At 36.3% G+C, this 18,638-nt stretch overlaps 1 protein-coding gene across 1 annotated transcript in view; it reads right to left on the reverse strand.

Moving 5' to 3' along the window:
- Positions 1–12,080: 12,080 nt before the first annotated feature.
- HAPLN1 (hyaluronan and proteoglycan link protein 1) overlaps positions 12,081–18,638 on the reverse strand; it is a 33,318-nt gene continuing 26,760 nt past the window's right edge. The window contains exons 4-5 of the mRNA XM_049766177.1: positions 15,582–15,884; positions 12,081–13,252 (exon numbers count right to left, since the gene is read on the reverse strand). Coding sequence (XP_049622134.1) covers positions 12,963–13,252; positions 15,582–15,884 — 593 coding nt within the window. The 3' untranslated portion in view covers positions 12,081–12,962. The remainder of the gene's footprint in view (positions 13,253–15,581; positions 15,885–18,638) is intronic.

Here is an 18,638-nt window from a genome sequence, read left to right on the forward strand (position 1 = left end):
TCTCAAACACTCTTGGTCTCAGAGTATAGTGAGGAGAAGGAAAGAAATTAATGAAGATAAAACACAAATATGAAATGATGTGGACTAGGGGCCAAGTGATCTCTGGTGCATTGGTGGTATTAAAAAAGGACAGAACTAAATATCCAAGCCAGACTCAACAACAATGAATCATGAGACCCAAATTTTAACAATCAAAACTTAAAATAGGCCTGTCATGCTGATAGACTGGGAGCAGGGTTGGCATGGGATACACTCTGAGAATATTGGTGGATAGAGATTGACACTGGTGGAGGGACTGACCTTACAACAATGCATAAGGGGCCGGAGTGATAGCGCAGTGGTAGAACGTTTGCCTTGCACTTGGCTGATGCAAGTGGAACCTGCGTTCAATCCCCAGCGTCTCATATGGTCCCCCAAGCCAGTTACGACTTCTGAGCGCACAGCCAGGAGTAACCCCTGAACATCACTGGGTGTGGCCCCAAAACAAAACAAAACAAATAAACAAAAAACATTGCATGTCTGAAATCCAACTATGAAGAACTTTGTAAATCTTTATTCTTTCATTTCTAATTTCATTAACAAATTTTTGCCCCTTAGTGAGTATTGCTAAAGATTTATTATTATTATTTTTAAAAAACTTGCTCTTACGGGCCAAAGAGGTGGTGCAAGTGATAAGGCGTCTGCCTTGCCTGCACTAGCCTAGGACAGACAGCAGTTCTATTCTTCAGCATCCCATGTGGTCCCCCAACCCAGGAACGATTTCTGAGTGCATAACCAGGAATAATTCCTGAGTGTCACCGGGTGTGGCCCAAAAACCCAAAACCCAAAACAAACAAAAAGAAACTTGCTCTTAGTTTCATGAACCTTTTGTAATTTTCAAGAAACTTCTAATTAATGTATTTCTGCTCTAATTACCTACTTCCATATGGTTTTTGTTTATTTCCTTGTGTTTTTTTTTTAGCAGTGCAAGTAATTTTATTCCAAGGCAATAATACATAATGAAAAAGGAATTTGACCATGTTGCTTCACAACACGATTGTCACACCAATCATGACATAATTAATAAAAGAACAAAAATACAAACTCTCTGTGTACCTCAAGTAGGTCAAGGAAAACATCAAGTAAACCCTCACCTCTAAGTTCTAAGTTTGGCAATGAAGAAAAATGAATTCAGACCAGCATTTGAGTTGTTTCCTGAATTTTCTTAATAGAACTAATTTTCCCATAAATCCTAATTTAAAAAACAAACAGGCTCAGATTGTTATTTTATTAATGCGTTCATTTGCTTACTTGTTTCATAAGCAACTTTGGATATCTGCTATGTCCTGATGGGACTAGAGGATATCATACTGAGTGAAGTTTGTCAGAAAGAAAGGTACAGAAATGGGACAATCTGTCTAATTTATGGGACTTAAATAAAATAGCACGATGAGTTAGCAACAAAAGTCCAAGGGCAGTTTAATGTAAGAATTGAGTTATACAATAGAGTTGGGTGGGGTGGGGAGGTTGAGTAGTAGTGGTACTGGAGATGTGGACTCTGGTGATTGGTGTGATGTTAGAATTATGTACATGAGAACCATTATTATTAGTTTTATAGCCACACACTCTCAATTTTAAAAATTAGTTAGAGACAATAGAATGAATTTAACAGTTTGAGTACTTTTATAAATCTTACATTTTTATGGAGAATATAGGGAATAAGCAACAAGTAGCATAAGGAAAGCTATTGCTGAATACCATAAAAAATTTAGAGCAAATATTTCAAGAATGAAAGAGGTTATTGTTTTTTTTTTTTTTTTTTTTTTTTGGCCACACTCTGTGATGCTCAGAGGTTACTCCAGGCTATGCGCACAGAAATCGCCACTGGCTTGGGGGACCATAAGGGATGCCAGGATCGAATCTAGGTCCGTTCTGGGTCAGCAGCAGGCAAGGCAAACACCCTACTGCTGTGCTATCGCTTTGGCCCCAAGATTTCTAACTCTTAACTTTGATCAGTAAATGCTCTTTTGGGAGTGAAGTGCTCAATGGATGTCAATTATCCCTACCTGTATTATTTACACATTTAAGGCAGCTATTTCCTTGTTTAGTTACTGTCTAGTTGATTAATCCATTAGTGAATAGAAGCTTCCCATTTCTATTGTGTTGCTATCAATGCCATTTTTTAGGTATGTTCATATTTGATTGAAATCTTTGAAACCATTTATAATGTATGTAGATGATAATAAATGTTAAATTTTCTTGATGGATTGGAATTAGATCATTATAAATTACTATTTCTTTTTTTGTGCAAATATATTTTATCTGATGAATGGCAATCACTGAACTTTTAGGTTTAAATTTACGTATTGGATTGTTTTCTAACATTTTCCTTTGAGTTTTTTTTTCATTTTTTTTTCTTCTTTATTTGAACATCTTGATTACATAAAGGATTGTGATTAGGTTTCAGTCATGTAAAGAAACCTCCCCCTTCACCAGTGCAACATTCCCACCATCAATGTCCCAAATCTCCATTCATCCCACCCCACCCCCACCTGTACTCCAGACAGGCTTTCCAGTTCCCTCATTCATTCACATGATTATGGTAGTTCTCTGCGTAGTTATTTCTATAGCTGTACTCACTACTCTTTGTGAGTGAGCTGGTGTTCCAGCCCTCCTCTCATTGTCTCTGAGGATTGTTACAAAAATGACTTTTATTTTTCTTAAAACACATGAGTGAGACTATTCTCTCTCTCTCTCTCTCTCTCTCTCTCTCTCTCTCTCTCTCTCTCTCCCTCTGACTTATTTCACTCAGCATGATGGATTCATGTACATCCATGTATAGGAAAATTTCATGACTTCATCTCTCCTGACGGCTGCATAATATTCCATTGTGTATATGTACCACAGTTTCTTTAGCCATTCGTCTGTTGAAGGGCATCTTGGTTGTTTCCAGAGCCTGGCTATTGTGAATAGTGCTGCAATAAATATAGGTATAAGGAAGGGGTTTCTGTGTTGTATTCTTGTGTTCTTAGGGTATATCCCTAGGAGTGGAATAGCTGGGTCGAATGGGAGCTCAATTTCCAGATTTTGGAGGAATCTCCATATCGCTTTCCATAAAGTTTGAACTAGACGGCATTCCCACCAGCAGTGGATAACAGTTCCTTTTTTCGCCACATCTCCGCCAGCACTGATTGTTCTCATTCTTTGTGATGTGTGCCAATCTCTGCGGTGTGAGGTGGTATCTCATCGTTGTTTTGATTTGAATCTCCCTGATGATTAGTGACGAGGAGCATTTTTTCATGTGCCTTTTGGCCATTTGTATTTCTTTTTTTTTTTTTTTATCAAAGTGTCTGTTTATTTCTTCTCCCCATTTTTGATGGGATTAGATGCTTTTTTCTTGTAAAGTTCTTTCAGTGCCCTGTATATTTTGGATATTAGTCCCTTATCTAAGGGTGTTGGGTGAATAGTTTCTCCCACTTGGTGGGTGACTCTTGTATCCTGGGCACTATTTCTTTTGAGGTGCAGAAGCTTCTCAGTTTAATGTATTCCCATTTGTTGATCTCTGCTTCCACTTGTTTGGAAAGTGCAGTTTCCTCCTTGAAGAAGCCTTTAGTCTCAATGTCATGGAGTGTTTTACTGACGTGTTGTTCTATATACCTTATGGTATCTGATCTGATATCAAGGTCTTTAATCCATTTGGATTTTACCTTCGTACATGATATTAACTGGGGGTCTATGTTTTTTTTCAAGTGGCTAATCAGTTCTGCCAGCACCACTTGTTGAAGAGAATTTCCCTGCTCCAATTAGGATTTCTTGCTCCTTTGTCAAAAATTAGGTAATTGTATGTCTGGGGAACGTTCTCTGAGAACTCAAGCCTATTCCACTGTTCTGAGGGTCTGTCTTTATTCCAATACCATGCTGTTTTGATAACTATTGCTTTGTAGTACAGTTTAAAGTTGGGGAAAGTAATGCCTCCCATTTTCCTTTTCCCTAGGAGTGCTTTAGCTATTCGAGGGTGTTTATTATTCCAGATGAACTTCATAAGTGTTTGATCCATTTCTTTGAAGAATGTCATGGGTATTTTTAAGGGGATCACATTAAATCTGTACAATGATTTGGGGATTATTTTCATTTTAAAGATGTTAATCCAGCCAATCCATGAGCAGGGTGTGTTTCCATTTCCGTGTGTCCTCTCTTATTTCTTGGAGCAAAGCTTTATAGTTTTCTTTGTATAGGTCCTTCACGTCTTTGGTCAAGTTGACTCCAAGGTATTTGAGTTTGTGTGGCACTAATGTGAATGCGATTGCCTTCTTAACGTCCATCTCTTCCCTATCATTATTGGTGTATAAAAAGGCCATTGATTTCTGTGTGTTAATTTTGTAGCCTGCCACCTTACTATATGCATCTATTGATTCTAGAAGCTTTTTGGTAGAGTCTTTAGGGTTTTCTAAGTAGAATATCATGTCATCTGCAAACAGTGAGAGCTTGACTTCTTCCTTTCCTATCTGGATTCCCTTGCTATCTTTTTCTTGCCTGATTGCTATAGCAAGAACTTCCAGTACTATGTTGAAGAGGAGTGGTGAGAGCGGACAGCCTTGTCTTGTACCAGAATTTAGAGGAAAGACATTTAGTTTTTCTTCATTGAGGATAATATTTGCCATTGGCTTATGGTAGATGGCTTCAACTAGATTGAGAAAGGTTCCTTCCATTCCCATCTTGCTGAGAGTTTTGATCAAGAATGCGTGTTGGACCTTATCAAATGCTTTCTCTGCATCTATTGATATGATCATGTGATTTTGTTGTTGTTGTTGATGTTGTGTATGATGTTGATAGATTTACGGATGTTAAACCATCCTTGCATTCCTGGGATGAAACCTACTTGGTCGCAGTGTATGATCTTCTTGATGATGCATTGGATCCTATTTGCCAGGATTTTGTTGAAGATCTTTGCATCAGCATTCATCAAGGATATTGGTCTGTAATTTTCTTTTTTGGCAGCATCTCTGTCTGGTTTTGGTATCAAGGTGATGTTGGCTTTATAAAAGTTCTTTGGGAGTGTTCCTAGTTTTTCAACTTCATGAAAGAGCTTGGCTAGGATTGGTAGTAGCTCCTCTTGATATATTTGAAAAAATTCATTAGGAAAACCATCTGGGCCTGGGCTTTTCTTTTTGGGCAGATGTTTGATTACAGTTTCAATTTTCTCAGTAGTGCTGGGAGTGTTTAGGTATGCTACATCCTCCTTACTTAAATGTGGAAGGTTATGTGTCCAAGAATTTTTCCATTTCTTCTAGGTTCTCATGTTTAGTAGCATAAAGTTTCTCAAAGTAGTCTCTGATTGCCCTTTGGATCTCTGCAATTTCTGTCGTCATCTCCCCTTTTCATTTCTAATACGGGTTATCAGATTTCCCTTTCTTTTTTTGTGAGTTTTGCCAATGGTCTATCAATCTTGTTTATTTTTTCAAAGAACCAGCTTCTGCTTTCGTTGATCTTTCAGATTGGTTTTTGGTTTTCCACTTCATTGAGTTCTGCTTTCAGCTTTGTTATTTCCTTCTGTCTCCCTATTTTTGGTTCCTTTTCTTTGTCATTTTCTAATTTTTTGAGCTGCGTCATTAAGTTATTCAGGTATACTCCTTCTTCTTTCCTGATATGTGCTTGTGAGCTATAAATTTTCCTCTCAGGACCGCTTTTGCTGTGTCCCATATATTCTGGCAGTTTGTGTCTTCATTATCATTTGTTTCCAGGAAAGTTTTGATTTCCTTTTTGATATCATATCGGACCCACTGGTTGTTCAGTAGCAGGGTGTTTAATTTCCAATTGTTAAAGTTTTTATTCTGTGTGGCTTTGTAGTTCACATCTAATTTCCGAGCCTTGTGGTTAGCAAAGGTAGCCTGCAAGATTTCTATCCTCTTGATTTTATGGAGGTATGTTTTATGTGTCAGCATGTAGTCTATTCTGGAGAATGACCCATGTGCATTGGAAAAGAATGTGTATCCAGGTTTTTTGGGATGGAGTGTTCTGTATATATCTACTAGTCCTCTTTCTTCCATAACTTTTTTCAGGGCTAGTATGTTTTTGTTGGGTTTCAATTTGGTTGACCTATCAAGTGTTGATAGGGTCGTGTTGAGGTCTCCCACAATTATTGTGTTATTATTGATTTCTTCTTTCAGATTTGTCAGTAATTGTATTAGATAATTTGCTGGTATCTCATTGGGTGCACATATGTTTAATAGTCTGATTTCTTCCTGTTGCACATATCCCTTGATTAGTACATAGAGTCCATCTTTGTCCCTTACCACTTTTCTGAGTATAAAGTTGGTGTCATCAGATATTAATATGGCCACCTCAGCTTTTTTGAGGGTGTTGTTTGCTTGGATGATTTTCCTCCAGCCTTTGATTTTGAGTCTATGTTTGTTCTGACTATTCAGATGCGTTTCTTGTAGGCAGCAGAAGGTTGGATTCATATTTTTGACCCATTTTGCCACTCTGTCTTTTAATTGGTGAATTTAGTCAATTGACATTGAGGGTGATGATTGTCATAGGATTTAATGTCATCTTTGTAGATTAGTTTGCTGTGTTTGTTGGTCTCTCTTGTCTTAGAGTAGACCTGTCAGTTTTTCCTTTAAGGCTGGTTTATCATCTGTGAAGTTTCTGAGCTGCTGTTTGTCCATGTAGCTGTGTATTCTTCCTTCAAACCTGAATGTGAGTCGGGCTGGGTGCAGTATTCTCAGTGAGGCATTTATTTCATTCAGTCTTGTCACAATATCCCACCACTGTCTTCTGGCCTTGAGAGTTTCTTGTGACATGTCTGCTGTAAATCTTAGGAATGCTCCTTTGAATGTAATTTCCCTTTTTGTTCTTGCTGCTTTCAGTATTCTATCTCTATCTATGGGATTTGTCATTGTAATGAGGATATGTCTTGGGGTGTTTTTCTTTGGGTCTCTTTTAGCTGGTACTCTTTGGGCATGCAGGATTTGATTGTATGTAGTCTTTAACTCTGGGAGTATCTCTTTGATGATGTCTTTAACAGTGATTCTTCCTGCAGATCTCCTTCCTGGGTTTCTGGGACTCCAATAATTCTTATGTTGTTTCTGTTGAGTTTATGAAAGACTTCTATTCTCATCTTTTCACATGCCTTGAGTACTTTTTCCATTGCCTGTTTGTTTGTCTTAAGGTTCTTTTCCAATTTCTTCTGTTGTGTTGAGTTTTTCTGCATCACATCTTCCAGTACTTCGATTCTCTCCTCAGCTTCTGATACCCTGTTGACGAGGCTATCCATTGAGGTTTTTAGTTGAGCAACTGTTTTTTTCAGATCTATTATTTCAGATTGGAGTTTTCTGATTTCTGTCATTGTATTCTCTTCAGATCGATCTATGCTTATTTTGAGTACTACAAACATATTCCATATTTCTATTCTAAACTCCTTATCTGAAAGGTTAATCAGGTGGTTGAAATTTATTAGGTCATCCAAACTTTCCCCTTCATTCTCTGTGGATGATGTTTGCCTGCGAGGTTTCCCCATTGTCACGCTTGTAGTGTGGTTTTTCTCAGCAGCTTCAAAATGCAGTTTTTTGGGGATGCGCTCCCTAGGCCTCTGAGGAAACCTTCGGGGATTCAGAAGCACAGGCAGACAGGCCTTGAGTTGTTTTTTTATTTATTATTTTTATTTTTTATTTATTGAGTCTGTTTTTTTACCTTTGGATTTCAAATGCATTTCCTGTGACTTTAGAGTTACAAATTTTTATTAAAAATTTATTACCTGAGAGTAGATAGGGTAGTGGGATTGTGCTTGCCTAGCATGTGACTGATCCCAGATCAATCCGTGGCACCAACTTTTTATCAACTTCTGAGCATTGCAGGGAAGTGATTGGTGCATAAGTAGGAGTAGAATGTGCCCCCTCCCATCACCTCACATATATAATGGAAAATACTATTTTATGAAATAAAAATTAGTCATATTGATTTTATTTCCTGAGATTTTTGTTTGTATTTTTGGGGTCACATTTGGCATTGCTCATGTCTGGCTCTTGGGTTCAGGACCACATTGTACTTGGTAGTGCACAGTGTACCATGTGCAGTATTAGGAGTCTAACTATTGTTGCAACCACAACAAGGCCAGGGCCTTAAATTCTTTTCTTTGTTAGTTTTTGGCCAAACCTTGATGCTCAGGGGTTACTCCTACCCCAGCTCTCAGAAATTGCTCCTGGAAGACTCAGGGAACCACATGGAATGCCAGGGATTGAACCCAGGTTAGTCCCTGGTGGGCCGGGTGCAATGCAAATTCCCTCCACTGTGCTATCGCTCTGGCTCCACAAGGGCCTTCAATTCTTTAAATTTAATTTGTTTTTGTATTTTTTACTTTGGGCCACCCACGGTGGTGTTCAGGGGTTACTCCTGGCTCTCACTCAGATATCGCTTCTGGTAGGCTCTGGGGACCATAATGGATGCCGGGAATCGAACCCAGGCTGGCTTCTTGCAAGGCAAATGCCCTACCTCTGTGCCATTGCTCGGGTCCTAATTCTACTATTTTCCAACCCTCTGAGTTATTTTTTTATTTTTTTACTGATTCATTTTTATTTTATTTATTTCATTTCCATATTAATAGAATTGTGTTGCCTTTTCTTCTTTTAGTCTGAGTCTCACATTTTTTTGTTTACTTGTTAGCTTTTTTTTTTTTTAACCACACAATGGAGACGTTCAAAAATCACTCCTGGCTTCCAAAGGGAGGGGTTGGGGTGGGGGCTCTGACCTTCCGGCCCTCTATCTCGGGAAGGATCTCCTTCCTTCCTGGGAGCCGGGAGGTTCTCCCAGCATGGTGTTTGGCAACCCTCCGCCATGCTAAACGCCTCTTTAACCAGGCCTAGGAAGTGGTGCGGGACATGGGTCACCCAGCACCCCTCTACCTCCTTCCTCCAGAACTCCAGGGTTTTTCCTGGCCACATGGCACTATGATATTATCCACAAAACATATATTTTATACTCAATTACACTATAAAAAAGTAATCAATTTTATTGCAATAATCTTCATTTGTGTAAAGACTTGAATTTATGAGAATAAATTTGATTATTATTGTCCTTGGAGGAGCTTTCTGTTTTAAGATACTTCAATTTTAATGTATATCAAGGAAATATAAATATAAATTTATGTAATGTAAATATATATTTATATTTATTTATATTTATAAATATATATTTATAAATATAAATTTATAAATTTATATTTATTTATATATCTCTGACAAAGTCAGAGAATCGTGACTTTTCTGTCACAATTTGAGTGACTAAAACTGTTAGAGGTGTGTTTTCATTCATTAAATCAGCAAGATTCTTGTACCCAATAGTTAATTTCTACCTACCAGGAATGTCAACAAACTATATAAAGATGAACAACTAAAAAAAGATGTCTCTTGTTATTCGAGAAATAGAAGAAATTTACTAAGATAAGAAAATTTTACTTTTAATTCAGTACTAACAATAGAAGTAAAAGGCATTTCAACCAAGTTGATCTTAATAATACCAGGCTTCTTGGATTGCTAACTTGGTGAGAAAAACTTTATGTTTGAATTATATAAAAACAAACAAAAAGGCAACAGATTTGAAGATAGTACTTTTTTTCTGATTTAGCAATTCCCTTAACCTTGAAAAAATACCAGGACATAGAAATTGTTATGTGTTTATAATTTGAATTTAATTGTATCTGTAGGGTGTCAGATGATTTTTCAACTGTTTCATAGTTTGGCAAAGAATAATCATTAAGATCCTATAACCCAGAAGAATCAAAAGATACTGTAGTAACACAAAATTGACTTTTAATATTTGTTTACCAGGTCATTGTATCTTACAGAAAATAACAGTTTTTGTAATACAGACTGGGTTTTCTCCTCATAATTGCATTTAGTCAGTATTAGATACCTTCAAATACCAATTTTTCTTTAATCAGGTGACCTTTATTTTTTATTTCCTTTGCTCTATACCATTGCTGCTCTGGCAGTAGTGAGCTATGATACAGTTATTCTTTAATAAAACTATCAGTTACTCATTCAGCATTCTCTATGCATTCTATGATGAAAATTATTTTTTAATGTTCCCCTCCTTATTGGTCAGCTACTCATTGAGACCATTGAAATCAAGGAATTCAGTATGGCTGCCAGCAACCAAATTGGAATTTCCTTTTGAGGCTACTTCTAATTGCCAAAATAATAAGCAACTATATTATTGCATAAAATAATTTTTATAGGTACCGGCCCCCTTCCTATGAGAGAAAGTTTAAATTTACAAATATCATAATTGACTAAAAATTACTGTGGAAAATATGGCAGCAATTATTGAAAGATGGCTTCCAGTGTTGATGTAACTTGTTTCCATACTTACACTGTCTTCTTATATGCAGTGTCTTTTTGTTCAGGATTTCAAAGTATTTCTGAACTTTGCAAGTATACTTTGTTTCTTATATGAAAAATATGAATTAATGATGAACAAAATAAAAGAATATTTTCTTATTCCGTTTCCTATCTCATCACTCAAATTGTCTTAGAACCCAAGTGTGAGGAGCAATTTTTGATTAGTTAGGGTTTTACTGGATTTATTAGGAATTGTGTTTGCATTAATTTCTTTTTAGACATATTTAGTTAGATATTTTAGGGAATACAGTAGGAAATATGTACTTTTTTGAAAACAAAAAAAGGTATAATGAGAATATTAAAATATCCTTATTCACGTAGAAGTCTATAGGGTTAGATGGCACCTCATCATTTTGAGAAAATAAGAAGATAAAAATATTTTTATTCCATTAAGGGTATTTTAATTAGCATGGAGATATGATGTGTAACCAGTAGATTTTAATAAGCTAACAGTCACTCCAGAGATTTTTGGGCAGCACCAAATCCTTTATTAGTTAAGTATTCAAAAGTTAAGCAATTCTACTATGCTTAACATTATAAAGGCAGAGTTCTGTGGCAATACCTGAAAATTATATATCTGCTTTAATAAAAATTTGTTTCCACTTTATTTCTAATAAAAATTTTAATGTAGGTAATAATCATTCAAGTTTGGGCTTCCTCCAATGAACCAACCCCATATTTGAGGTGTAAGAGTTGTTACTTTGGAGATTGGCCCCTTTAAATATTTTATTTTCTTATGTTAGATAAGACGAAATTTTTTTTAAGTTATCACTTTATCTTAACAGTAGAGTTTGATTTAACCCTCACAACATCTTTGGATTTATATTCTCATACAATTTGCACAGCCAACCTACTATAAAATGTGCATGCATACATTGTCATCTTTTTTAATGTTAAGGTATCTGAAAAATCTCAGCTATGCTTTTGATAAAAGAAATATCTACCTTTATTTATAATACTATCTAGATATAACATGTAAGTATAGTTATACTTTGACAAACTTCCAACTGTTCTATACCTTCCACACATATAACTCTACATTTAAAGAGTAAATTTATCAGAATTATTACAGAGCCTTAGATGCAAACAAAACCAATCAGGAAATAGATTTATTAACTCATGTTTATGAGAGGAAAATCTACATAAAAACATTCATGAAAGCATACTTGGATTATTATACTAAATCCCATTTATTAGGACTCACTGTGAAACAATTTGAAACATGAAATGTAATTTGAATACAAATATTGGTCCCTGTGGGGTCTCAACAGTCATAAAAATATAGGAAAACGGAGCTTTATTTATCATTGCAGCTGCTATTGTGGAAAGTTGTTTTTCTGAAGCTGGCCTTATCCTTTTATTTAAAACCCTAAAGATTTTAGTGTAAACTCATTGAAAACTGCTTCAGCATTTCATTTAGGCCTAAAGATGACCAGCAGGAAAGTGAATCATTGACCATATTTACTTATTGAGGAAGGTTTAAAACTATTTTGTTGATATATTACCCCAAGCAGAGGCACCAGTTGGGCTTTCTAGTATCTATGTAAATTGAAATAATAAAGATTTTGAAGGTTGGGTTCTATAACTTGATCAAGCACATATGTAGCATTCATTCCTTTTATGATTTAAACTTTTAATGTTATGTAAATAAGGAGGAAGTATTAAATAGTCTAAAGTTATTTTATAGGACAATAACATTTCATAGGCTAATATAAAATCAAGCTGCTAAATTTTTCTGTTCAGCAGTTTATCTAGATAACTGCCCTGAGTAAAGATGCTAAATGCTGCTTAGCAAATGGCCTGTGGAATTTAAATATAACTCAGTAAAGCTACTCAAAATATAAGACAATTCTTCTCAGGTGTGTGTAATTATAATTAGAAGAAGGTAGGAGTCTCTCATAGAGTAAATATTATTTGCTTATTTGGATTTAATACAAATGGGATTATTAGGAGTTTTTAATCTGTGCTTGTTACTCTGCACTTGAGTCTGTATGAATTTTCTTTTTTGGTTAAAAGGCAGGATTTTAAAAAGAGAACATTCTCTTGGAGGTTTGAATATTTAACTTCTAGAAAAATGTAGATTGTTGGCACGTGAAACAGTTTTGTGTAACCTCTCAGACTCGTGGCTTATGTAAAGAAGCCGCTATTTCAAATCTGTTACTCCAATCTGTCTGTTGTACTGCATTTCAAAATTGTACAAAGGTGTAAAATTTGTGCTTGTGGAGCTGCTTCTCTGAGTAGCTTTACTTTCCTTATTTTTATACTAGCATCCTCAAGCTATTGCATGCTCCATTCATGAAAGGATACTTGGCCAGGATGATATAGCCTAAACAGTTTGGCTCTAAAGCCTCCGTATGTAGCGCTTCCTTAAAAATTATATTAATTTATAATATATATTGAATGATAGCTTTACAAAAACAAATTAATGAATTGGTCTTTATGAAAATGACTTTACAGTAAGTAAAAAAAGGGTTATCACAGTTTTGGTAACTTGCATGAGTTCATATTGAAAAATAAAACAAAACAACACAAAAACCTTCACATGTTCTTAATGACTTTAAAACCGAGGTGCTCTTGTGTGCACGCTCAGTTGTATGATCTAAAGCAATAGACACCATATAGCTTATGCTTCTTGTCTGGGAAGCCCACGAAGCGCACTGCAGCCTCGGTGGGACTGCAGCGCCTTCTTGGCCTGGAGATGGGGTAACGGACGCTGCCATCGGCTAACCAGCCCGCATCACAGCGGTCATATCCCAGAAGTTTCCAGGCAACGAATATCTGGCCCACTTTCGCTATCTGAGCACCATCATTGAGACAGGCCTGCACCGCTTCATCATAGGTCAGCTTGGTTGGGTGGATCAGGTAGTAAAACCGGCCTGCAGAGAGAAGAGAGGGTCAATGGGCTTGTCTGGGAGGAAATGTCACATAGAAATGGCAGCAGGGGAAATGGAAGTGTATCTCCATTGAAAAGGGAAGATGGAGCAATGTCTGCAGAGTGTGGGGAACATAGAATCTTCTATTATTAAATATAGTGCCCCAGGTCATGCTCTGTTAAATTCGGTTTATTTCTTGCTCCTTAATATGGTTCTTTTGTAGTTTTTTTTTTTTTTTGAGGGGGAGCAAAGGGAAATGACAAATACAGTTTCTGTTCGCTAATTAGTGGCTCAAAGGGCTCTTCTGTGGCACAAGAGAAGACAGAATTTCATGTTAAAAGCAAGAGCTATTTAAATTCTAGTAGTAGCAAACTGAACCTCAGCACAAGTTTCTGGAGAGGCAAAATTTGAATGTGAAAGGATCAAAACATTACTGACATAAAAAAGTCCATTAAAAAAAAATCAAAGAACCGCAAGCTCTTTCATTACAGGTATCAATAAGACATTATTCTTATTCAAAGGCTACAGTAAGAAATGCAAAAACTACAGGAAGCCACTTGCCATAAATAATATGGATTTAGAATGTAATCTCAGCCTGTTTGCTCAGCAGCAAAGAGGTTGAAATAATTTATTTTTCCAACTTTCCTCTGTTGGAGCTCTAACCATCTTTTAATTAGAAGAAAGAGAAGGTTCATTTCCACAACTTATTGAAAAATGTTAATCATTGAAATTCCTTTACATGAATATTGGATATGTATCAAATAATAAAATATAACAGGCTGCCTACAACTTGAACATTTTCTCAGATTTTTATTACCAAATAGAATATAATCATTCTGATCTTATTACACATGGAAACTAGATGTGCCCTTATCCTCTACAAAATGTGGGTAATTGAAGTACAAACTAATGTTCGATGTGCTTTCGTTGTTGTTTTAAGACTAAGATGATGCAATTTAGAGAAAGGATGGAAAACTCTGAAACATTAATTAGAGAATTAGTTGTAGCATATCTTCCAATGGTTGGCAGGCTATAAATGCACATGTTGAATGAATTTTTATTAGATGACAGAAATTTAATATCACCTATGACTACTTTTGGGTTATAACAGACATACATACCTATATGGAGTAATTGCAGCAGAAATCATAAAACCCACAAATCCAAACAAAATTTGCTATTTGGCTTTTTATCCAGTTTGTTGATGCCTTCTTTCTTGCTAGTTCCCGCTGGCCACCCCCACTCTTCAAGTCACCAGGGTACTACAATAAACTGATAGCACCAAGGTTTGCTTAATAAGTGTGTATATCACATATAACCTTTTTTGGGGGTGGGTGGGGGGGTGGGGGCATATACCTGGCAGTGCTCAGGGCTTACTCCTATCTTTCTGCACATGTAGCATTCTGGCCGGTTACTGGTAATCAAATCCAGGTTGACCACTTTCAAGGCAAAAGCTTGCCTGCTATACTATCTCTCCACACCCCTTATATATACTTGGTCTCTGTTTCATCCTCTTATGATATTTGAGCAGAAATTCACATTTTAATTTGTACTAGCCCTACAAATTATGTAGCTGGTAGAGCAAAATTAAATTGGGAGTTGTGCTGAAAGCAATGAATCATCATCAACACTGAGTCAACTTTGATCTCTTTCCTTCTGCCTTCACTCCATAATTTCCTCTTATTTTTTTCTGGAAAACTCTTTACTCTTTTTTTGGGGGGCACAACCGGTGATTCTCAGGGGTTACTTCTGGTTATGCTCTCAGAAATTGCCCCTGGACTATATGGGATGCAAGGGATAGAACTGGGTCTGTCCTAGGCTAGTGCCAGCAAAGCAATCACCTTACCGCACCACCACTCAGGCCTCCAAACGCTCTTTATTTTTATGTACTTCATTATCAGAGAGAAAACTAGCTTGCTCTTTATCCTGTGCTTTGCTGATCATTTCTGAATAATCAGGCATGCAATTTAGTAGAGAGCATGGCATAGAGGCTTCCTTTTCTTTAACCCAGAGCTCAATAAAATAGCCCAGGGAGGACAAATAGTGACAGCAGCTCTGATAGTAAGACATAAACCTTACAATATCACAGGTTATAACAAAAACTGGATACACTAAGTTGTAAGACAGAGGAAAAGAGCACTTATGTTGGACTTTGGTAGATTAAAAGAATAAAGAACCTTTCACATGTTTTCCACTTAGAGCAGTTTCCAAAGCTTTTTAAAAAGTTTGTTTTCTAAATCAAAGCATTTTAATCTTTGCTTTTTTAAGTAGGCCAGATTAAAATTCAAGTGAAATAATAGTAGGAAAGATATCAAGCTGGTTCATATCTTACCATTGAAGTTGGATGTAAAGCAGAAAACATCGTATCTACTTTTATCTTTATCCCAAAATCCGTAGTTCCTCACTCCGGGCACAGTATTCTGGCCTCCACAGGGCTCTCTGGGCTTTGTGATGGGATATTGCACAGAACCATCGCTGAGCCAGCCAGCATTGCACCAGTCTAGTCCGCCCCGCCAGGCATCATACAACTGGTCAAAGGAAGCAATCACGGAATCCTGGTCCAAACAAGCCTGCTGGGCTTCATGAAAATTGAGATTGTAGCGACCCAGTCGTGGAAAATAAGGGAAAACCACACCTGTTCAAGAAGACAAAGGAACATCAGCCACACAAATAAAGCAGCGTCACCAGGTTTGGTGACAGAAACAATAGACTCTCCATTCCCATTTTGAGCAGCACATTTTGGTCAGTGTGCAATGGTTCAAAATGGAAAAAGCTGTCCCACTGACACAGTAATTTGTCAATAAATTGTGGAATGCATCACGTGCTTTCTATGAGGCTACAGGCCCTATCCAAGTGAAATGTACAATTGACCAATTCACTAAGAGTGTAACCAGTGCACAGAAAACGTTTTCTTTTAAGCTGTCCTGGAAGACTCTACAAGAAATTTCAATAACTTAAATCAAATCTTGTCCACTGAACACCGCTGCAGGACATGTTTGTCCCTCTAGGGCAGTCCAACTGGCACCATTCACTGGAGGCAGAGGTCCAGGAAGGCTTCCTGATCTCATCCTGCCTTCTCAGGTTCTTGGCTAAGGAATCAATAAACTGAGTGAAAGCCAAAAAGGAGGGAGGAAAAGACTTTCTTGGTTGCCTCTGTTCCCTGCAGTTCTGATGAAGAAGCCTGACAATGACAGTGTTTAAGAACAGCTATGCCCAGGCTTTTGCTAAGCACTGGGAAGTAGCAGAACCAGCTCTTGCTGGCCTCTTATGCTTTTATCTTCTTCCCTCGGCAATCCAAGAAATGCTAGTGAAAAGAAAATTATTTAATTTATCCTATAAAGATTTCCTTGACAGTTAGATTTTAAGTAAAAAACAAAACATAACCAATCAACCAACCCACCAAACAAACAAACAAAACCCTTAAACTATCTTGATTTGTGAGAGAAAAAAAAAAAACATTTGAAATGTGCCATTTCTTAAATGTGACAAGATGATAACAGTGGAGAATGTGTGATATTTTATTTTTTATTTATTATTATTGTTTATTTGTTTGTTTATTTCTTGGCCACACCAAGCAACACTCAGGGGTTACTCCTGGCTCTGTGCTCAGAAATCACTCTTGGCAGGCTCAGGGATGCTGAGGATTGAACCTGCATTTGTCCCAGGTCAGGTGCATGCAAGGCAAATGCTCTACCGCTGTAATAATTTTTCAAAACCCAGAAAAACTTTCAGGTTTAAATTCATGGAAATAAATTTGAAGGACTCTCAAGATCATTGTAGACATTTTCAAAATAATTCATTTTTTGTTGTTTGATGAATTTTACTGAAAGAGGATTAATTCTGTTCCAAGTTCAGTGTATTATGTTTTAATTTAAATTTAATTAAAATTTCACATAACTTCATGCAAATAATTTAAAGTTTAATCAAAACTGTATTATAATTTTTATATATTTTAGCTATAAGTGGTGAAAAATTGGTTGTTGTTAAATTAACTCAGAGAATTTAATGAACAATTTTTCTTTTTTATCCATTTTGGAGGCCATACCTATGTGCTTAGAGCTTATTCTTGGCTCTCTGCTCAGGGATCACTCCTGCTAATATTGAGAGAACCATAGGCAAAGGTAGGGACTGAACCCTAATCAACTACAGGCAATGTAAGTGTCTTTGCCATATTCTTTTTGGCCCTACTTACCAAATTTTAATGAATCTATCATGATATTGGAAAGAATAAATTTCAAGTACATATTAATCAGCAAATTGAAAGGTTTCACTGTGGTGTACAAATTATAACTATAAAATGTTTCTTAAAGGTAAGCAATGACATTTTGTATCTACAAGTGTGTTAATTTCTTTTTATCATATCACAGTTAGTTAATATTTTAAAATCTAATACTAAAATTGTATAAACTTCTTGGTTCTAAGGACAAAGATGTGATACCAGTAAGCTGTATTATTTAGCAAATGGCAGTTGGATTCAGCAAGCATTTCAAAGATAAAGTTAGACTTTCATGGGTGAGATAGGAAGTATATGGCTATTTTCAAGTATGATTATTTGTATTTATATGGCAAATATATAATTGTAAATTTTGGGGGGTTTGGGGCCACACCCAGTGGTGTTCAGGCGTTATTCTGGGCTCTGCTCCCAGTAATCACTCCTGGCAGGCTGGGGGGACCATATGGGATGCCGGGGATCTAACCCGAGTCTGTCCTGGGTCTGCAGCATGTAAGGCAAATGCCCTACCACTGTGTTATTACTCCAGCCCCAATTGTAAATTTTCTACTTATGTTGAGTGTTGGTGTGCATCATTACAAAGGAAATAATACATTGCATAAAAAAGAATATTGCAAAGGATGTGAGTTTATTGGTCAAAAGTTTTGAAAACTTTTTTTTTTAAGATTTGTAATTGCAAGAGTCTGATTTATCATAGTTGTTGACAAATATTCATTTGTTAACCACAAATGTTTTGATACTGTGATAGAGATAGGGCTTAAAAAATTAAGTAACTCCTCAAAGTAAAGAAAAAGGAAAGATAAGGCAACATATTTTTTGTTCCTTCATATTTTTTTATAATGCCAATTAGTGTTTTAAACACATCTGAATACTCTTTTATTTCTGAAGATGCTCAGGCTGTCTTTATATTTGGTCTCTTTATCTCTAAAGAAAAACTAAATCAATGGAACAATGTAAGCACAGTATCATTTTTCTCCATATAACTATTTATATTGCTAAAATGAATCTTTATGAGTTTCTGACATCCATCTCTTGCCCACATTCATATCAACTATATTTCTTGTTGGAAGCTATTTCTTGCAATAAGGTAATTACACTTACCAAAGATTTTACTTTATACAATCTCCTAAAGGAAAAAATTATGTTTCCAAAGATAAT

The sequence above is a fragment of the Suncus etruscus genome, chromosome 2 (assembly GCF_024139225.1).
Source record: "Suncus etruscus isolate mSunEtr1 chromosome 2, mSunEtr1.pri.cur, whole genome shotgun sequence".
Lineage (NCBI taxonomy): Eukaryota > Metazoa > Chordata > Mammalia > Eulipotyphla > Soricidae > Suncus > Suncus etruscus.